The sequence below is a fragment of the Balaenoptera acutorostrata genome, chromosome 2 (assembly GCF_949987535.1).
Source record: "Balaenoptera acutorostrata chromosome 2, mBalAcu1.1, whole genome shotgun sequence".
Taxonomy (NCBI): Eukaryota; Metazoa; Chordata; class Mammalia; order Artiodactyla; family Balaenopteridae; genus Balaenoptera; species Balaenoptera acutorostrata.
This window is the reverse complement of record NC_080065.1, coordinates 118,540,239-118,562,896: the sequence shown is the minus strand read 5'-3', so window position 1 is coordinate 118,562,896 and position 22,658 is coordinate 118,540,239. Positions and strand designations below refer to the sequence as shown.

Sequence of the window (22,658 nt, the reverse complement as noted above, 5' to 3'; positions counted from 1 at the left end):
AAATGATAGGAAATAATAAGCTTATATTTTTCCCTACTTTGAGTACCTAGACTTTTGAGTTACATGTAGGGTGAAGTCTAAGTTTTAATATTTTTGTGTTACATAATCTCATAGACATAACCTAAGTTTTATAAATTTGGGGAGGAGGAATCAGTAGCATATTAAAAGTGTACAAATTTTTACATTCTTCAGCATTTAGATGTCAGACATTAAAAGCATTTCATATGCCCGCAGAAGCCATGCATGTAATATTAATGAATGAAGCAAATCAATTCAAAGAAACACCAATTCCTCTCTGTCTTTGACTTTTCCACTTTTAATGGAGGTATTTTCCTCTTAACTCTGCAGTTAGTAAGAAAAGTAACAGTGCAAGTATGATGATAAATGGTAAGACAGTTGACCTCAGTGTGGGAGAAAAATAGGCTGTGGTGTGAGCTGGGGCAAAACGGAGCGTGTTCTGTCTGGAGTGAGTGGCCTCTTACCCTGATTCTAGTTAGTTTGGGGAAAGAGGGCCCATGGTTTCTGGATCTTCTTGTTTCAAAGGAGAAGCCAGAAATCAGGATTATTTACATGAGATCTCCGTCTTTAGTCACTTTTTAAAAGCTATGTGGACCTAAAACAAACAAGCAAATAATTTGATAAGGTATTTGGATACAGTTTTCAGAATGCTTATTTTAAAATATATACTTTTTCGGTTTAATCTAAAAAAAAAAAAAGAAAATGTGAGCTAACATTCGACGAGCCAAACCCAGCATCTCTGTGTACCAGAATTAGCCTGCTGTATTTTGAAAACAGTAAATGGCCATAATTATAGACAAATATACACGATAAATGGTTTATTGATACTACATTACATTGCTTGACAATGTTCAATGTGATATTCCTCATTAGAAGCACATATTTCAGTGTGCTAATAAGTAAAACTGCAATAAACATGATGGATTAATGGAACATTTCCATCATTTCCTACACAGTCATCTGTGAGTTGTTGCTTCAGATGATTTGTGACTCTGATTTTCACTGAATAAGCCGGCATCTTTAGCATACCCCAGAAGAGATAATCAGGGGGTTCAAATCTGGCAAGCATGCAGACCGCTTGGCCTGTCCACATTGTCTAGTCCAGTTTATCGTTCACTCACTCCTTCATCACTGTGGGTGGTGGAGTGGAGGGCCATGCTCTTGTGCTCACTCTAGGTGACCTTTCCCTAGCCTGAAAAGGCAGACATTAATTGATCTCATGGTCAAGCATGTCAAACCTTGGCCTGTTTCTAGACTCTATGGCTGCCTGGTATTGTCTACTACATTATGTAAAGTGTTTGCATTTCAGTCTTTTAGGAAAGCATTCATGTTTTCTTTTTCTCTTCTCCAAACAGAAAGCGTTCTGCAAAGCCTGAAACTGTAATTGACTCTTTACTTCAGTAAATGTTACAGACTTAAAGTCAAAATAAAAATTAGTGATATCCTCATGCCTGGACAAAACCTTTAATTAAAACACTGAAGACTTTTGTGTTATTTCAAATAATGGAAGCTGTAGATCATGCATTAAGACTGGAACTAATAATTTGCCTAATAACTTTTAGTCTATATATATTAAGTTAATATAACATTAAAATTGTACAACTGGTAATTGTTCAAATTGTCATATTAGTTTTCAACTTATACTGTGCAGGGAAGTTGAGAGAGCAGCTTATACTATAGAGAGTTGCAGTTTAAATGTATACATAAATCTGCTAGTGATTTACTCAACTACTGTATATTTAGATAACCGGATATTCAAAATAGAAAAAAAAAATATAAGTCCTGTTTTGCACATAGAAAGTTGCAGGTCTAATTGTCCTATGTTTTCCTGTTATATATGAATGTATGGGCTGCAAATCTAAGAAATGATTCTATCCTAACACCCACCTGGCCTTTTAAATTATGTTCTAATTTTTATACTAACATTCATTGCATTTAAAATATGAGATGGGTGATCTTATTGATCTATAGAAAATTTTATAATTCGATAGTCAATCTTTAGAAGTATACATGTTTAAAAAACAAAAGTTGAAGATATGTTTCATCTGGACCTCTCTTGATTTTTTTTTGCCACTTTGACTTCAAGTCAAATTTTTTGTTTGTTTGTTTTGGTTTCATGTTTCTTAAAACATTGAATCTGTACCTACATATAAAGGAGTCACAGCTGCAGAAAATTAAGAAGCTAAATACTGGTCACTAATATTTGCCTCTATGGGTATTATTTTTTTAAATTCACTTTGAAACATGATTAACTGATGCTTTCCTGTGTCTGAGTTCTAAATTTTGATGAAAATTGCTCTGTTTCTCCCAACTGAGAAAGGTCTCCGTTTTCTAGAAAATACAGACAAAGCAAGAAAAATATCTTTTAATTCTTTGCCTTTAAAACACTTTGTTTTGTCTTTCTTCTTATTTTATAAAGAAAATATTCTTCCCTGAATTTCTTCCATTGACAAATCCAGTTAGACCGTACCTCTAAAATAAAAATTATTTTTATTTAATAGTAAAAAAAAAAAAAAAAAAAGTCATAGAATTGTTTATATATATCTTTTATGAGTTTTAAAATTATGTAATCAGCCCTGAAACACATTGGCTACAAGTTTTAAGACTTCATAAATGAGTATTTATTAAGTTAACATTATTTTAGTAAGTTTGGTTAAATTTTGGTTTATAATTACAAAGATGTATATAGAATGGGAGTGAGTGAATGTAGCGTTATTTGTGAGGTGGTGGTAAAAATGTGTCCATAAATTTAAAGTACATTCCAAAGGTGATGTACTAAATATCCTGTGTATGGTGAATATTTTCTAGGTAATAAGAATTGCAGTTAACTGGCAGCATTTTCTTTGTAACGTGTAAGATAGTTAGACATTTATAACTTTGTGGGGCATTGTTTAGGTACCATGAAGACTTGAGGTGAATTTATGTCTTGTAAAAGCTTTGTGTAAGCAGAATATCTTGGCAATTGTAGATGCATATTTAACTCTGTTAATAATAACTCTAGAGAAATCTTAATTTTACCAGTAGGAAAAAAATATGACTACTTCTTCTTTTTAAAAATGCACGTGTCTACCCTTTAACCATCCAGTCAATAGAAAAGGAATAACTTTAGAATTAAGCTTTAAAACATTATAGAAAATTTAAGCCAGTATGTTAGGGTTTTTTTCTTTTCCACACCACAGCAGTAACAAAACGAAATCTATAAAAAGTCAAAACATTGAGGGATTTTAAAAACAGGCTACTTCAGCAGTTTTTTTTTATTAAAGCATTTACATTAGAACTGATTATACCAGATGGGCATTAAATATTCATCTTATTTAATACCAAGATTAGATATTGGAGCCAGGCCTGAGTATCCATGTGAAAACATGGGAACCTGACTTTAGAGCTCTTCACTTAGCTCTAATCATAGTATTTCTATGGTTTCTTCACAGTTACTTTGTGTCGTTGTCCACAAATGAAATATTTTGTAACTTCGGTGTTCATTTCATGAAAGTCTATAGATGAACAAACTTGCTCATTATTTGATATAAGAAGCAGATTTAAAATGAGTGTCACATATAAGTAGGTTATTGAATGGCTATTTTTCTCTTTAATTTAAAAAAGTAATATTTATTAAAAGGAGCCTTGGTAGAATGTTGTTTGTGGTATGTTCTTTAGTAAACCTTGCAATTACATGTAGTAATAAGGATATTAAAATATAATAGTATTCCCCATTTTTGTCTAGATTCTTGTGAAGTATAAGAGTAATCAAGGTGGGGGTTCTACATCTATGTGTTCGTCCCACAAGTAGAATCCATTTGACATGCTGTGGCATCTACTTTCTGGGAAAAGGGGACTTTTTTTTGCTGCAAGAAATTTAAGGTTACTTTGGGGGAGAGGGTGGTGCTACTTCAACTGTAACATGTTTTTAAAATTATGATTATAGGTTTAGGTTGTTTTGTTTTGTTTCTTTCTAGTCTTTTAAAAATATTTTTTCCCTTAACTCTTATCTTAAGGAAAGTCCCTCCCTTCCCTACAGGGCTGTGAATTAAAGAACGGGTAGAGTTTACATTTAAGTATGCCAGTGTCTGCCCAGTTTCTTAATGTATGCATTTGTTTTCCTTTTTAGTTATTCTTTGATCTAAAATGCTAGAAGAAAACATAGATCTTCCTAGTGCCTTTGAACTTATACTGTAGTCTAATTTAAATCATTAATAACTTCAATAACATTACTACAATACTGTATACTGGCCAAAATTACAAATCATATGATGAGTTTGTCGTATTAATTTCAAAAGCCAACTTTCATTGTATTTTATGTATATATTGTATTTGTTCAAGTTGTATATATTGATATTGTATGTATACATACAGCATGGTTAAATAAGAAATAAAAATCTTTACCTAGTGCCTGTAATAGTGGTCTGCTTCTTTACTGAGCTATTTTTGTGTTTATGTCCATCCTGATCTTAATAGACAGGTTCTTTGTGCTTGGCTCTCAGTTTCATGAGGTTAAGAGAGACCTGTGTAATTTCATACCAGAAACTCTTAATGTTGTGGATCTTTAAACAGAAATCATCATGATACAGAAACCTGGGAGAGATGTTTTTTAAAATGCCCGTTCTCATTGATAAAATTTATTTTCACCAAAAATATTTTAATCCAGGTTTTGTTATCCTTGTCATTAGGTGTTTGAGAACAGAAACCTAAAGAAGTCTGTATGGAAAATGTATCTCACTAAAAGGTAAAAGGAGACATTTCTTATTGGTAACGATATCATGATCTCTTTCAAAAACTTTTAATGAGCTTAAAATATCTCCAAAACAATAACATTGCTTGGATTATTGTTAATCATGTGTTCTTTGGACAAACATTTATTGATTACCAGGCACTGTGCTAGGCAGCCTCAAGAAGTTCACAGAGGACATTGAGAAGTTTTGATCTGTCAGCAAGTTTCAAAGGATTTCAGTGTGCTTTTTGTGTAGAGAGGAGACGCTTCTGGCCATTTCAGGTCTTGCTCTCTTCCTCTTCCCAACTGCTAGCTGGTGTAAAACTCCTACACATGTTTGTAGAATATGGAAATAAAATTAGAGGCCTGCCATAGTGTAAGCAAGATAAGCAATAGTGCACCTTCCCACCCGCTGCCCCTCCTCCCCAGTTGAGTTCTGGAGCTGTACTATCACCAAGCGACACCACTAAGGTGCACCCTCAGGGAACCTATTACTGCCTGTTTGTCAGGATGCTGCTGAGAGGTCGTTGTCCATCCCGCCTTCTTATGAAGACCCTCAAGAATCTCTTTTTAAAACCAAGTACAAAAAACCACAAAATAAAAACCCCAAGTACCAGCCTAAGGTACCATGGTTAGTATGTGCCTGCAGGAACTGTTCACACGATTCTGAAGCTGCAGCCTAAACTTAAAGCAAGCTTGGAGGAGCCTTCTAAGCACATGTTATATAACATTATCTGAATGTCTCATTCTTAAGCTTTTTCATTTGCAAAGCAAATGAAGTATTCAGTCCTCCTTCAGAAGTTGAACAAATGTGTGGGAAAATGATTATGAAGAGGCTACTTCAAAAAGAACCTGTTTCCTCTCAGCATTTATCTTGGGCTTCCTGTGACCCAGTCTTCAAGTTACTTTTATCAACGTTATCAGAACATCACTTTGTCTTACCCAAACACGTTTATGGCTCTGACTAAAGAATATGACAGATCAGACATTCTTCTACACCTGCTCCCCTCCCCTACCCCTTTTGAGAGGGCTGGGGAAATTTTAGTTTTTAATCAAAGACTTTATTTCTCCAGTTTTACAAAGGAATTTAACTGGGACTTTACAACTGAATAAAATATTTCTCAGAGTTGATACCAATCTTCACAAGAGGATATTGCCTAACCCAACCTACCAGAGTCATTACAGAAATATTATGTTTGCCTTGATTTCTACTCCATCATGAGTTATGCCACTCAGTCACCAGGTGTCTTCTGTACTTACTGTGGACCCATGCTGTGCTGAGTAGAAGGTCCTTGCAAAGCTCATGACCATGAAAGTGGAGAATGACAGTGCAGCATGTTGAGGGCTGTAGTGAAGGAGAGTGAATGGTGAGCTACCAGGCACAGCATTCCTCCCTAGCAGCTGACATGGTGTTAGAGACTGAACGTTGAACTAGGAAGAAGTTGACACGAAGGATGGATTAGAAGAGAAACACTAGAGAGCTGAGGAGAGAATGTCTGAGTGCTCGGGGCAAAGACAGCTAACTAGGAGGTTTTAGTACTCCACCTGGGAATGGAGCTCCAACTGAACTGATGACTTGAACCAGGAAATTGGCTCCGAGACTAGAGAAAAGTGCTTGCCTTGCCCTCAGTGGAAGGTGGTAGGAACTGCGAGGCTAACCTTGTATGCTGGGAGGCCAGGCCATGAGAAAGCTGTACCTTGCACTCTGCCCTGAAATTCCCCCTTCTCAGATGATTTGGGCACCCCAAGAAGCTGACCAAGATGACATGCAGACGAGGGTGGGAAACCTGGACAGGGCACTGGCTAATAGCAACAAGAGAGCCCCTGGGGCATTTTTATCAGAGGCCGGCATTTCTAACTTGCCCAAGAATGTTTCAATGAAAGACATTCAGCCATAGATCTGAGCAAAATGTTTTTTTCTTTCATTCGTTTATTCAATAAGTATTTATTACCTACAAATACCAGTTAGAGATAGAATATATTCATAGGTAAAATGTGGAAGTAGCTGATAGCAGGGAGGGAGGGGATCAGCCTTTGCTCTCCGTGTCACACATTCCATGCACAGATAAGAGACACATCCCATGAAGTAGGTATGGGCTGTAACTAAGTTTCCTAAGTGAATGTGCTTAAGCGACAAGCATCTCAACTTTCACTTAATCCTGAAGTTTCTTCACTCATTCTTCTTATGTATGTCCTCCTTGATTCATGTTCTCTCACTCCCTTGGTAAACTCCAGGGCTTACTGTTGGGTATTTCCGTCCGTGGCAGACCTGCCTGGAGCCTGCATATGTCCCTTCTATGGCCTGCTCTAAATCTTTCTTCCGACTGCCTTTCCTTTTACCATTCTGGCCTCATACACAAACTATAACCCACAAGTCATATCCTGTGGCAGACTACAGCTCACATTAGCCATTGAATGCAAATGAGTCTCAATCAAAGAAGAAAGGAAATTAAAATTTTCATTGTGGCCTTAGAAGGCTCCATGACTCTCTTAGTTACTTGTTGCCCTTGGCATGCTGGTATTTTATGTGGGCAGGGTGAAACTGGCTGTGGTCAGGGTGAGACTTTAAGCTTTTGATTTGTTCCCTTATTTTGAAAGGGTTAAAAAGATGTTGCATGTTTTGGTATAATTTTAGTACTAGTATTAATTTTTGTCATATGTGTGTGAGCAAGAATGAAAAGAGAATGCTCATTCACTGTTACTAGATCCATATTCTTGCAGAGAACATGTCTTTAAAAGGCAAATTTCAATGACTTGACACTTCTTTTTCTCCTTTAATTTTTTAAAATAACAGCTTTACTGAGATATGTCACATACTATAAAATTCATCCTTTTAAGTATATAATTCAGTGGTTTTTAGTATTTTCACAGAGTTGTACAACCATTATTGACTATCTCATATCATAACATTTTCCTTGCTCCCAAAAGAAACCCTATGTCTATTAGCAGTCATTCCCTCTTCCTTCATCCCCGCAGCCCCTAGCAACCAATATTCTACTTTTTGCCTCTATGGATTTGCCTCTTCTGGGCATTTCATATAAATAGAATCATACCATATGTGACTTTTGTGTCTGGCTTCCTTGATTTAGCATAGTGTTTCCAAGGTTCATCCATACTGTAGCATGTGTTGGTACTTTTCTTTTTATTGCCAAATAATATTTCATTGTATGGCTATACCACGTTTTGTTTATCCATTTATCAGTTGATTGACATCTGGGTTGTCTCTACTTTTTTGCTATAAATGAATAATGCTGCTATGAACATTTGTATAGAGGTTTTTGTGTGGACATATGTTTTCAGTTCTCTTGGTGTAGATACCTAGGATTAGAATTACTGGATCATATAGTAACTATGTTTAATCTTTTGAGGAACTACCCCACTGTTTTCCAAAATGGCTACCATTTTCCAATCGTACCAGCAATGTATGACAGTTCTAGTTTTTCCACATCTTCACCAACATTTGTTATTGTCTGTCTTTTTAATTTTAGTACTTTAACTTTTAAAAACATTTTATCACTTATGCACATGGTCACACACACAGACTTTAAATAGAAAGCCAAAAATCTCCTGCCCTGCTTTCACTGTTTCTTATCCCAAGTCCCATTCCCAACAGTCCACCCTCCCTTTTTTGTTTTTAGTTTTTCTGGTGGTTACCATTATAATTCCAAAGATTTCTTGATTTACTTACTATTGGTTTTACTTTATTGGTTTTTTCACTTTTTATTATAAAAACTTTCAAACACGTGTAAAAGCAAAGTAGTGTAATCAACCGTCATGTACCCATCCCCAACTACAACATTCATCAATTACTGACCACCTTGCCAACTATTTTTTTTATCAACTTTAGATATTTTGTATTGATTTCCCCATTGAAAAGTGAGAGTTTACCTTATTTATACTGCCCCTTCCAAATTTTTTATAGTAAGTTATTTTTAGATCTTCTGTCACGTTTCCAAGTTTGAATAAATACTTAAGTCTCTTGTTCTTATTCCATCAACCTTAGACAGTGTTGGTGCCCCCCCTCTCTTTCTTTCCTTTTACCTCTCAATCATTTTGAGCTATTCCTTTTCTGTTGTCAGTTTGATAGAATTTGGTCTGTTCTGTAACCATAATTAAGTCTTCTATGCTTTGTCTATTGGTTGGTTCGAAGGCTTGAGAATCAAAAGAATTTACATTATTAGGACATTAAATATTGTTCACTGCAGTGCCAGATAGTGTGCTAGAATTATTTCCCCACCGTGGACTCAATATAGCAACCCTTGTGCCAATGGGAAAAGAATGTTCTAAGCATTCAGTTGACACTTTTTAAATTCAGAATTACTTGATAGTCAGTGGGACTTATGGACCCACTCTGCAAGCTCTTTTAATTATCATTTACATCTTGTGTGGCCTTGTATTCTTTAATCATTTCATGCATTATGTCCCCAATGAGAGAGGGAACTCCTTGAGAGGGAAGTGGTCTTTCCTTTTTAATTCCCACACCAATTTTAGTCTCTCAGCAAATTAAATTGGTTTCCCCAAAAGTTGGCAAGTAAATATAGTCTATGCCATTAAAATGACATCATGCTGTCAGATTCTGCAAATACTTTATTTTATGATGAGTTATAAATATATAAATATTTTTAAAATAAGGCTATTAAAAATTCATAAATTAAAATATTCAGCTTCAACACTTTGAGTATTTCTCCTTCATAATCGTCTTTAGCCTTTCCAAGAAGTCTTTCAACGTACTCTTCTTGGCTTCATTCACAGAACAAGTCTACAAAAGAAACATTTCATTAGTTTGCATTGCTAAGTATTTGAGTCTTGCTCATGCCTGTCTACCTGGGTCAAGCCTATGCTGCCACTTGCCACCTGAACAATGATCCAACCAGGCCGTCCAGTCTGGCTTGACTCTGCCACTAGGCCAACAGGGTTTGCCTGTTTTCGGTGCATGCTACTTACACTCCTAGAAATGGCCACTGTACCATCACTAACTGTCTGCCTTCAGGGTGTGGCCATCCCTGGAGAGGTGTGTCACAGCTAGGTTCTGCTCAGGGGCGTAACATGAAGGTGGAGGCTCAGACCTGCCTGCTGCCATCTTGAGCCCGTGGCCATCTGGACTGCTGAGAGAGAGATTCAGTCCATTTGCCCCCCTGCCCATTAACCAGAAACATCATAGCTTGGCAGCCCTTCAGGTGGAAAGGATTCCTGGTACCTACCACCAGGCCACTGCTTCAGTTTGAATCTCAGCTCTACCAAATTATTAATTGCATTGCTTAAGACAAACTACTTCGTTTGTAAAAACTTCAGTTTCCTCCTTTGTAAAAGGGGAACAATAGTGCCTACTTCCTAAGATAATTAAGAGGCTCAAAAGAGACAATGAGTGTAGTGTCATCTCCCTGTTCTATTACCTTGTAAATAAGGCAGCAGGGAGGGGATGAATGTCCCCAATTCCTCTACTTGGCATTAGATAACATCTACTCTTGGCTCTGCCTCGTTCCTACCATCAGTTCTCTCCTCTTACTGGATCATTCCCACTGGTATACTGACATGCTCCATATAGACCTCACCTTAAAAGAACTTCCTTCGCGCCATACCTGCCCTTCAGCTATTGTTCTATTTCTCTGTGACGTTATAGGAAAGCACCTCGAAGGAGTTTTTATACTCAGTGCCCCTTTCTTTTCACTCCTCCCCACCCCCATTCTCTATGGAATCCACTCTAGTCAGGCTTTCATTCCCGAATCTCCATTTATATCAGCATCACCGGTAACCTCCCTCATGACAAATCCAGTGGCCATTCTCAGTGTTCATCGTTCTTGACCTTTTAGTACATTTGACACAGTTGATCACTCCCTTCTTCTTAAAAGAATTTCTTCACTTGCCTTCTGGGGTGCCACGCATTCTTTGACTTCTCCTACTTCACTGGCTACTTCTCAGTCTCTTTTGCTGGACCCTCCTCTTCCTGACCTCTATATGTTAGAGTGCCTCTGGGCTCAGTCCTTGGATTTTGTTCTTTCTCTATGTGACTTTATTTTTTTTAAAAAAGCCTCCCTGCTTCTTTTTTTTTTTCTTAATTTATTTATATATTTTTGGCTGCATTGGGGCTGTGTTGGTTCTTCGTTGCTACATGTGGGCTTTCTCTGGTTGCGGTGAGCAGGGGCTACTCTTCCTCGCGGTGCGCGGGCTTCTCATTGCCGTGTCTTCTCTCGTTGCGGAGCACGGGCTCTAGGCGTGTGGACTTTAGTAGTTGTGGCTCGCGGGCTCTAGAACGCAGGCTCAGTAGTCGTGGCACACAGGCCTAGTTGCTCAGTGGCATGTGGGATCTTCCCGGACCAGAGCTCGAACCCATGTCCCCTGCATTGGCAGGCGGGTTCCCAACCACTGCAGCACCAGGGAAGTCCAGGCCTGTGGCTTTAAACAACATCTTTCTAAGAACTCTTCACTTAATATCGCAAGTTCTGACATCTCCCTTAAGCTTCAGACTTTTTCAACAAGCTTATCAACATCTTCACGTGACTATTCAGTAGGTACCTCAGACATACTATGTATAAAATTCAACTCCTGACCTTAAGCTCAGCCTCCAGCCCTGATCACCCCCAGTCTTCCATATCTGTTAACAGCACCAACCATTTCCCAAGGGGCCCAGGCTAGGAACCAGGAGGCCACCTTTTACTGTTTCCCTCACCCCCACAATAGATGTGTCAGCAAGTTCTTCTGGCTCTATTTGTGGTTACATCCCAAATCTAATGATGTCTGCCACTTCCACCCTGTCACACCCACCATCATCTCCAGGCTGGAATACTGTGGTAGCCTCTCAGCAGGCCATCTTGCTTCTATGCTTACCCTTACTCAGTCTATTTACTGCACAGTAGCCAGAATGATCATTTTAAAAATTACATAAATCAGATCATGGTCTCTGCCTTGCTTAAAACCCTGTGGGAGTTTCCCACCATGCTTGGGGCAGAATCCATAGACCCTGTGTGATCTCCTATTAAAATCCTCCTCCCTCACTCTGATCCAGGCCCTCCTGTTGATCTTTGAACACATGAAGCTCATTTCTACCTTAGGGCCTTTGCACAGCTGTTCCCTCTGCCTGGAATGTTCCTTCCAAATTAGTAACATGGCCGGCTCTGTCACTTAATTCAAATATCCGCTCAGATGATGTCACCAACTACTAAGTCAGCCCTCTCCCTCATGACCCCTGTATGTTCTTTATATGTTCTGTATTTTTCTTCATGGCACTTACCACTACTGGAATCATATGCTTGTTTGCTTTTCTCACTCACCCATTACAACATTCTGTAAGAGCAAGAACTGTATCCCCAGTGCCTAGAACAGCACCTGTAAGCAACACTCACAGAGCCTCAACAAATATTTGTCGAATGAATGAATGGGTTGATTAACCAAGGGTACTACTATTCATAAGGAGAAATATCTTAGAAGTAAGGCTGCCATCCATTGGAAGGCAAGCTGTTGGCATAATGCAGCTTACCATGTTTGCCATGCTGCTGAGGTTCCTGTGAAGTCCATTCAGGGGTCTGTTCAAGCACTTGTGGTATCCGTAGATATGCCGAAGCACAGTCGCGGCCCTGCAGAAAGTTTCCTTCTCAGTTGTGTTCTAGAAAGAGAAATTCCACAGATAGCCACTACTAGCTCGATTTTGAACATTGGAGAGAGATGTTTCCTTCTGATTTCTTCTTTCCAGAAGGACAAGTGGAAAAGGTGAATGTGCTCAACTGTGGATCAGGTATTCAAGTATTCCTGCCATGTGAATGGAGGCTGCCCATCACAGTAAACAACCTCTTCCAGTTACTTGCAAATGCAGCAGCCTTTTCCTGAAACCTCCCAATTTCTTTTCCCTTGGAGGGTTTTGCTGAAGGGGTACCTGAATCAAGTCACTCAACTAAGTAAATGGGAGAGTGGGGATTTGCATGCGGGGCCATCTATCTACAACCCATGTCTGTTTCTTTACCCCTGCAAGCTCTTCTTTCTGTGGATGCAGTTGTATGTACATCAGCTCGTAATCAGAGTCTGCTCTCTCTTATTCCTGTAATATATAGTTTTTGAATCCAGGTTCCCTGGAAATCCCACATGTTTGTTGAATAAATGAATGCCCATCCTTTGGCCTGGACAGTGCCACTTTGGCCAGCACTCTGCATTTAACCCTCCCCCTGGGAAGTAGCAGTGTGAGGAGATAAGACATGTCCCCACACAGCTAGAGGTGAGTGCCAGGATCAGAGCTAGGTGCCCCAGGAGTCTGGCCTGGGGAGATGAGGGGCAGCTTCTCAGAAAGGTTGCTGGGCCTTGGACAGAGTTTATGTTAGGGGCTTCTAGGCTCGAATGTGCAGGGTCAGAACCTCCTTGGAATACTGGCAGCCCTGGTGTGAGTCTGGCCACATGGCTCTTCCTGGGGACCTTTGAGCCTCAGAAGAGGGCTTGTACAAGTGGGAAACCAGCTCTTTTTGAGGACCTGGGAGAGGGAATGTGTCTTGGCCTGGTCAGGCCTGGTGTGTCCTCTCTCTCTCCACTGAAGAACAAAGGCCCGGAGCCTGGAGGGTGTCTTAGCTTGAGCCCAATCCAGCTCAGATAAACCTGTCTCCAGCCTCTGCCAGGACCTGCTCTTGTTCCTTGCCACTCAAAATGTGGCCCATGAAGCAGCAGCGTGGGCGTCACCTGGGAACTTGTTAGAAATGCAGAATCTCAGACCTCCCTCTGGACCCACTGAGTCACAATGTGCATTAACAGGATCTCCAGGGGATTTATATGAAAAGCACTGTCCAAGCAGCTTTTTAGGTTCTTCCATATTTTTTCTGATTACCAAACTTTTTACTATAAAAGTAATATACATTCAACAAAAGTGAATTCACTCATTATCCCATTAGCCAGAGAGAACTACTGTTAAGATTTTGGTAAATATCTCTCCAGATTTTTTTAATATATATATATATATATTTTTTTTTTTTTTTTTGCAATAGGGACCAACTATTGATACTCTTTTATAACCTTTTTACACTTAACATATAGTACTAGCAATTTCTTAAATCATTCAGTAATGTTTAAGCACGTGATTGAGAGCTGTGTACGAACCTAGGGCATATTTGTACCATAGTTGATCAATCCCCTATCACTGCAGTTTTTTGCTTCTGTAAATAAAGTGGCAGCAATTCATCTGTGTAAATCTTTGTGTTCATCTCTTATTTCTTTAGGCTAAATTCTAGGAGTGCAGTTCATATTTTAGGGTTTTTCCAGGAAGATCTTGTCCCAGACCGAGGCGCCAGAATCCTAGACTACGAAAGCTTCTCCTTTCCGCTCTGGAGCTTGATGGCCCATGGGTAGGGCCTTTGGAAGGACATGTATGTACTTAATGAAGTACATGTCCTTCCAAAGGGCATATACTCTGGCTGGAAATTTAAGAGCAGCACCAGTATCTCTGGGCTCTGGGAGTCAAGAAACTTCCCATAAATCACCATACCTCTGGGGGGCTTTGTGGGTGAGCAGAGGTGGCGAGGCCAAGGAGAAGGCAGACACTAGCTGAGTATGCAGATGGAGGCAGACGCCTTTGTTGCTGGAGAGAGAACAATGAGGTTCAAGAATGCCAAAAGGAGAAGAGATCCTTTGCTTATTTTTCCATCAAAATCTGATGAGCCTTTTCTAAAACGTTGGCTAGGAGCTTAGAAATTATACTGTCTCAGTTTTGAGTATGTAGCCATTTAAGGTAGGAAAACACCCTCTAAAGATATTTTTCAGGGACTTCCCTGGCGGTCCAGCGGTTAAGACTTCGCCTTCCAGTGCAGGGGGTTGCGGGTTCGATCCATGGTCGGGGAGCTAAGATCCCACATGCCTTGCAGCCAAAGAACCAAAACATAAAACAGAAGCAATATTGTAACAAATTCAATAAAGACTTTAAAAATGGTCCACATGAAAAAATCTTTAAAAATAACTAAAAAGATATTTTTCAAAAGACTTTCTAAAGGTGATTAGGATAAGTATAGAAAAGAGTTTGAATCAGATGGAAAACTTTTAAAAGAAGGAATTCTAAAGGCAGTTTTAGTTAAAGGCCTTAATGTTTTAGTTCCATTGGCATCGCGGCAACAGGATGACACTCTGACCGCCCACTTTTTTGACAGCTTGTCCAGCTTTCGCTGCCTGAATGTGCCTTGCTTAGCTCAGAGAGCACACTTTGAGGAGCCACACGGACTCTGCAGTTCAGAACTGCTCAGGAAAGAGGCTCAAAAGGGAGGCCTGGTCTCCTGCCAGATAGAAGCCCACCCCTCATGGGAATACAGCAGTGGTGGCACACCACTTGGGAGACTTCTTCTGCGCAGGGATTCTACTAGAGTTCTAACTTGGGTCTTGACTAGCTTCACTTAAGGACATACAGATCCGTCCTGTATGTATTGTATTCATTATCTCCACTTAGGCCCAAATTTAGTCAGCGAATGTGATATATGAAAAAATCCTCTACTTTCACTTTTAAAAAAAGATGTGAGGGTTGGCATAGAGCTCTCTGAAAAATTATGGACTTTTGCTCCCTTTGGTAGTAGGAAATACCTCCAACTAATGGTCCACCCAAGAAGTCTTTCCTAGGCCAGCCAGCTTGCTTGCTTTCCACCTTGCTCTTCCTCAGACCACCTAACTTCAGAGACACTCGGGAGGCATTGCATGTGGAACCCAGGATTTAGATCGGCACATTCTTCCAGCATTTGCCAAGAGCAGGATGCCACCCAATTTGGGCATAATGGAACTCTTGATCCCCAAAAGCACTAAAATGAATATGCTGGATTTTGGAAAGATGTTCTTCTTGAGAACACAAAGAAGTAACTTTTCCTCCCACATAGCACCTTTGTGGGTTTTGAAAATAACAACCTTTCTTTGTTCTGAAGTATCTTAATAGATAAGTAAGCAGTGCTGAGTCTTTGAGGAAAAGAGAAGAATGGAAAAATGAGATTGTTAATCCAGGAGGAATAGAAGCAGTTCGGGAGAAGGCGTGAGATAGGTAAGAGTGAAGGAAGGCAGCGGGGACTGGCCTGCACCTTGGCGGGGGTGAGGGCTGGCTGGGTCTTCTAGAGCAGCCCAGAGTGGGGTCGCACTGGGCTCGCAGTCATGGAGGGTTTGATCATTTCCTACCGCTGGCCCCTTTCTTAGAATGATTGCTTCTCTACAACCAGTTTTTGCCTTTAATCAAGAGTTATATCATACAATAACATTTTCCACTAACTCGAGAGTTGGATTCCAACCAACTTTCAAAATTGCTTTCAAATCTTCAGATGTAGAAACTGAGGCACAAAGAGGTGTGGAGACTTGCCAAAGGCCACATAGTTAGTTAATGGCAGAACTGGGGCTAAAGCCACAGACTGTCTCACTTCCAAACCCTCGGCACTTCTGCTGGGGCCCTGCCCTTGGCTTTGGTAGCACCCTCCCAGCAGTGCAGCCAACCTCTGGAGAGCCCAGAGCACAGCTCAGTGGACTCTTGGCTATTTTATTTCTATATATATACAATATTAATATATGAGATATATAAAATATTAATACATTATATATATATATATAATATATAAATTTATATATATATATAAAATCTCCAAGTCCTTCCAACGTGCTGATGGACAGATACAGTCTGATACGGGATGAGATTCTGAAGGATAAAATTATATAATATGTATTATATAATATTATATATGTTTATATTATATACTATTATATAATTATATTACAGTATTATATATCATTGTATATCAGACTCCTGGAATAATCTTTAATGAAGTGAGATAGTCCAGATAAAGGCCTGAAGACCAGCTTTGCTCACGAGCAGGACAGGCCTGCCCTGTGGCCTGGGTGCTGGGGTGTGGCCCTGCCCAACCCATAGGGCTTCACTCCTGGCCACGTTACCCTGTAGTACATGTGGAAAGCAGGTGGTTAGGAGACCACTGGTAAATTGAAGCTTTGGGTTTTTCATTCTCAGTTGTGTGTTTCCATGAAAACAGGAACTGATGTGCAGAAAGCTATTGATATGGCTGTAGTCATGTGTTTGTCAGAGAAAAATGCACTATCAGCTGTCAAATCTATCTCCTCCCACTGCAGATCGGGGGGCGGGGGTGAGATGCAGCAGGAGGAGGAAAGGTGAGATGCTCTGGCAGGAGCAGCCGGAGGCAGGGATATGTTGGCCCCTGTCCAGCAGGACGGTTCTGGACAAGCCAGAGGGGAGTTGGCAGGACAGAGCAAGCTGAGGGTCTCTGGACAGCCATGACCGGAGCCGGTGGGCTGTTAGGTGACCAGGCTGCGGAAGAGGAGGGGCTCTGGCGATACCTTTTCTGTTGCCATAGGAAGTCTCTTAGACAAAATGAAAGCTCTCTCAACCTGTAATCTCAATATCTGTTTTTGTGCGAGTATTTGGTTTTTCAGAAATGTATGGGCCAGAAAAATTCTCTCCTTCAACAGCATTTATTGAGTGCCTCCTATATTCCAGGTGCTCGACCTGGGTTGGATAAAATCCTAAAGAGCTTTTCCTGGACTGGGATCTGAATTATGACTACAAAACCCAAGCTTTCTATTACACATCTTCTAAATCAAGTGAAACCAGAAACACCAAAATGTATTTGAGAGTAAAGATCAGAATTCTCAGTCTTTGAAAACGTTTCACCCATTATAGTTAATTTGGGCCTGTTCCCTTTATGTTAAAAAAAATTTCTTGTTCGAACACTTGTGGATGGCTCTCCTCACCAAGTCACCCATCTGCCAAAGCAGACCCGGGACAGCTCTTACCTTTGGGGCGGCAAAGACGTCTGCTACAGGCAGCTCCATGCATGAGTTCTTGGCCCAGGCAGGAACGAGAGAGCAAGAGACAAGAGTTACCTCCAACTGCACAGGGTAAGCCTTGCTGAGCAGCTCTGACTCCCTCAAACTGAGAAAACTTCCTGTGGTCCCTCGGGGAAAAAAAGTGCCAGGAGAAAAGTCTCCACACTGCTCCCCATCCTATCACCAACCACCAACTACCAACTCTCTAGAAGCTGTTATGTTCTTTTCACAGTCTAAGAAATATGCACAGCATCACCAGAACATCTGGAGAGATGGTGCCAGATAGCTTACTCACCTTTCTTGCTGTGAGGATGTTCAGCGTTTTGATGATCTCTTGTAAGGTAATATCGCACTTGTGTCCATGGACGAAGTTGCTGGTACATGCCAGTAAACAGACTAGCATTGGGATCAGTTGGGAGGTGAGCCCCATTAATAGATCTCTATTTGCACTGACAACGAGAGACAATCAGTTTACCGGGAGAAGCTAACAATGCAATTCTGACAAAGATATCTCTATATATAGATTTAAAATTGCTGAAACTGAGGGAAAATAAGTTTACATTGGAAATTTTCATTACACCAGGTTGTCAGTCATGTGGGACCAATCAGCGCCTCTCTTCCAGGAGAAAAAATGCCTCACAAAAACAGGTAAAATGTTCCTGTGAAATCAGACCAGTAGGAAAATGAAACCTTTTTTTTTAAAATTAACTACAAAGTATCAGCATAGGAAATTACACCATAATTTGCTCTTTAGGTTAGTCTTATCAGCTTGGGGTTGCTGCTGGCTTTTTGCTTTGCATAGAAGGAAGAGGCCACAGGTGTCCGAATTTGTTTTAGTGCAGCCCTCCTGGGGAAAGATAGAGTAATATCAAGAAAGTTTGACTTGATTAGTATTTCAACCTGGCTTCTTCCAAGTATGGGTGGCATCTGGGAAACTCTCCTTTTGTGGAAAAGCTGATCTGGGGTTCTTTCTCTGGGTAGAAGGAAAGTAATAGGCACAGATTCTCTGCTGTCCTAGCACTCAGGCATGCCGTTCTTCCAAATTTAGGATTTTGGCCAAGGACTTGTAATATGAGGTGGGGCTTAGTTAGGGTCACATCAGGTCCATAGGTCTTTACCAATAAGGAGGCTCTAGGCAAAGTATACCTATCCGGAGTTTTCAGGAATGACCACTTTGAGGGACTTCCCCTGGCGGTCCAGTGGTTAAGACTCAGCAATTCCACTGCAGGGGGCGAGGGTTCGATCCCTGGTCAGGGAACTATGATCCCACGTGCCATGTGACAAAAAAATAAAAATTAAAAATAAAAGATAAAAGAGTAATTAAAAAAAAAAAAAAAAGGAATGACCACTTTGAAAATGGAATTTAATTTAAATACAACCTCAGCTAATTAGGGAAAAAGAGCCATAATTTCTCAGATTTACCAATCAGTTGTCCTGACCAAGGTGCCACCACTTGCCCCGGTGCTTCAGTCTAATTTCTATGGACCTGGTGAGGCGCTGCACGCCCCCATTGTTCACTCAAATGCCTGCGCCCCAGCACGCGACTGCTTATTCCTCCCTGAGTCTTTCCTTCTCTTTCCTCTCCACTTCCCTTCTCTTGGTTTCTGACCTTCCTCTCCCTACTGATTTCCTCTGGAAGGTCACACAGAAAAGGTGACTGCTTAGGTCGTTCCTACGTTTTGGCTCTTATTGCAGTGATTTGTACTCCGTGAAAGAAAGGATCTGGATAGTTGTATCAAAAAGGTCCTTGGACCATATTTAGGATCCTTCCATTGGGACTGTGCAGGGGATTTGCCAGACTCAGTGCAGTGACTTCTGACACCAACTGTGTGGAGTTGGGCCAAACCTCCCAGGTTAAGGGCACAGCCTCCACAAGACTGCCCTCACTTCATACACTGGCTGAAAATTTGGGAGTCCCCAGTCCACCTTCACTTCTGTCCAACTGGCTACCAGTTTGAGTTCCCACTATCCTCTCAGGTTCAATAATTTGCTAGAATGACTCACGGAACTCAGGGGAGCATTATACCTAAGGTTATAGTTTTATTACAGCAAAAGGATACAAACCAGACCCAGCCAAAAGAAGAGACAGAGGGTGAGGTCTAGGAGGGCCCCAGACATGAAGCCTCCTCTGTCTTCTCTCCCTGGAGTCACAGCGTGTCGCTTCCGCAGCACCTTGATGTGTGACTCCACACAGAGCATGCCAACCAGGGCAGCTCATCGGAGCTTTGGTGTCTAGTTTTACTGGGGTGTCATTCAGTAGGCATAACTGATGGAATCCTTGGCCACTTGACTGACCTCATCCTCCAGCCCCCTCCCTGGAGGTCGGGCTGATATCACAGCAGCTTAAAGGTGTGACCAGTCTCCACCTTGAGTGGCCTCATTAGCATAAACTATTAGGTCCTGCCACAAATAGCAAAGATACTCCTATAACTTGGGAAATCCCAAGGATTTAGGGGCTACCTCCCAGGAACTGGTGACAAAGACCTGTCAAATTCTTTGTTCAAGGGGTTTGGAGGTTACCTCCCAAGAGCCAGGACAAAGATCAGAGACCTCTCTGGGTAAGTTAATTCTTTTTTTTTTTTAATAGCTATTTCTTTTTTCCCCCAGTTTTATTGAGATATAACTGACATACAGCACTGTATGTTTAAGGTGTACGGCATAATGATTTATCTTATATATCGTGAAATGATTCCAATAAGTTCAGTTAACATCCATCATCACATATAGATACAACAACAAAAAAAAAAGAAAAAAATGTTTTTCCTTGTGATGAGAACTCTTAGGATTTACTCTCTCAACAACTTTAAAATACACCACACTGCAGTGTTAACTACAGTCACCATGCTGTATGTTACATCCCCAGTTCTTATTTACAACTGGAAGTTTGTACCTTTTGACTGCCTTCATCCAGTTGCCCCTCCTTCCACCCCCCACCTTTGGTAACTGCAAATCTGATCCCTTTTTCTATGAGTTTTGTTTTTTTAGATTCATATGTGAGATTATACAGTATTTGTCTATCTGAGTTTTCACTTCAGGTTCTACGTTGTCACAAATAGCAGGATTCCCTTTTTTATGGCTGAATAATATTCCATTGTACATATACCACAACTTTTTTATCCATTTATCCATGATGGACACTTAGGATGTTTCCATATCTTGGCTATTGTAAATAACGCTGCTATGAACATGGGAGTGCAGATATCTCTTTGAGTTAGTGGTTTTCTTTCCTTTGGGTATATTCCTGGAAGTGAAATTGCTGGTTTGTATGGTAGTTGTATCTTTTAATTTTTTGAGGAAGCTCCATAACTGTTTTCCACAGTGGCTGCACCAATTTACATTCCCACAAACAGTGCATGAGGGTTCCCTTTTCTCCACATCCTTGCCAACATTCTTGTCTTTTTGATGATAGTTATTCTAACAGGTGTGATGTGATATCTCATTGTGGTTTTGATTTCCATTTCCCTGATGATTAGTGATGTTGAGTACTTTTTCATGAATTTGTTGGCCATTTGTTTATCTTCTTTGGAAAAATGTCTATACAAGTTCTTTGCCCATTTTAAAATTGGAGTATTTGTGTTTTTTGCTAGGGTAAGTTTATTCTTCGCTACACAAATGGGGGGAAGTAATAAGAAAGGGCAGCCTTCCTTCCAGGATAACTAGAGACTTCAAATCCATGTTAAATATTATTTGGAGTAAAATGGTGCATAGTCCTTTTTTAAGGAAATGTTCAAGTTAAAACGGGAGTAGCCTTGCAAGTGCAGACACACGGGACAAGAGTCTGGGGTGCAGAGCACACCCCTCAAAGCCTTGAGGTTTGAGGTGGAGCTGGAGAGGAGGAGAGGTCAGCAGAATCCCAGCATGCGTGGGAGGCAATAGAAAAGCTATCTACGTGTTCAACAGTTGTTTTTTGAGCCTTTGCTGAGGGCCGAACGGTGGGATTGGGGTTCTGGGGGCAAAGATGTGAGTCAGAAAAGGAATATAATTTGGGATCCATAGCTCAGAAGCAGAATACAGCTTCTTTTTTGCTTTGTTTCAATGGTTGGATGAGGCCAGGGAAAAAAAGGATAAACTCTCCAGACTGTCAGGAGTGACCAGAAGGTCCCCACCCTTCCTGCAGGGCGACACCATGGCAGCTGTGCATGTGGCTGGGTGTTCAGAGGCCAGGGAGGTGGGGGCCTGCATGTCAGGGACGGCAGCCAGCACCCAGCCACACGAGGACAGAGGCGAAGGAGCCTCTCTCAGCCTGTGGGAGTCGCGGGCCAGGATGGCGAAGCAGGTGGGGCGGCACTAAAGCACAGAGGGAAGTTGAAGACTGCTGGGCCCCGGCTGGGTCAGTCAGAGACTCCCTGAGCCCTGCTCCTCTTGTGTCAGCCGTGCCAGACAACACCCAGCAGAGCCCTTTCCAACTCCTCATGGGCTTCTTCATGAAAACAGTAATACTCCTCCGAGGGAGTGATACTTAGCAGAGATTGGAATAGGTAGGGGATGGCAGGGGGGTCGGTGCTAGGGCAGGGGGTCGGTGCTAGGGCAGTGGGAGGCCTAAAGGGGGGAGCTCCCCGAGGAACCAAAGAAAGCCAGTGGGCCTGGAAAGGGAACCAGGTAGAACACTGTGGCCGCCCTGTGAAGGAGGGAGCTGGTGTGGAGGGGAAGGCAGTGTGTGCTGTGGGTCTGGTGTTACTTAGCAGCAGTAGAGGGACCTGGAGTCAGTGGGAGCTGGCTGTTCTGAATCCCAGCTGTGCCACTTACTCTCTGGGTGACTTGGAAAAGGGTGACCCTGTCCAGGCTTCTGCGTCAAATTAGGCTAATAATAGGGGTGTGGGAAGATGATCGGAGGTAATACATATAAAGTGTTTGGTGTGCCTGCCATGTAGGAAGCCCATAAATGCCAACTGTCATTATCACCATTATCATTGTTATCATCATCATCATCATTATTATTAATAGCACTTAGGATTGGCTGAATATAGGGGTGAGGAAGAGGACCTCAGTTTTCTGGCCTGGGGAACCGCCATTCACAGAGATGGCCTTTGAGGAGGGAAGGAGGGTGGCGGAGGTGGGGCATGAACTAAGGCGCCTGCAGCTCTGAGCTGAGGAGGGTCTGTGTTGTAGACAGAGGACGAGGGGAAGCTAAGGGAACAGTGTTGCCCTGGATGGG

The 22,658-nt window shown here is 41.2% G+C and overlaps 2 protein-coding genes across 5 annotated transcripts in view; one reads left to right on the top strand and one right to left on the bottom strand.

Annotated features, from left to right (window-relative positions):
- The window catches only part of KIF3A (kinesin family member 3A), a 76,534-nt gene extending 71,812 nt beyond the window's left edge, over positions 1-4,722 (top strand). For 3 of the 4 annotated variants that reach the window (XM_007188562.3, XM_007188560.3, XM_057540328.1), the window contains one exon: positions 1,374-4,405. In XM_007188562.3, coding sequence (XP_007188624.1) covers positions 1,374-1,422 — 49 coding nt within the window. In that variant the 3' untranslated portion in view covers positions 1,423-4,405. Of the gene's footprint in view, positions 1-1,373; positions 4,406-4,685 lie in introns of those variants that run through there. The other variant, XM_057540327.1, reaches the window with a different exon arrangement.
- A 4,670-nt stretch (positions 4,723-9,392) lies between these two features.
- IL4 (interleukin 4) lies at positions 9,393-17,933 on the bottom strand. The gene is made up of 4 exons (XM_007188557.2): positions 17,799-17,933; positions 17,471-17,518; positions 12,201-12,326; positions 9,393-9,485 (listed from the first exon to the last, which is right to left on the bottom strand). Exons 1-4 carry the CDS (start codon positions 17,931-17,933, stop codon positions 9,393-9,395), a joined length of 402 nt encoding a protein of 133 aa, XP_007188619.2.
- Positions 17,934-22,658: the final 4,725 nt, after the last annotated feature.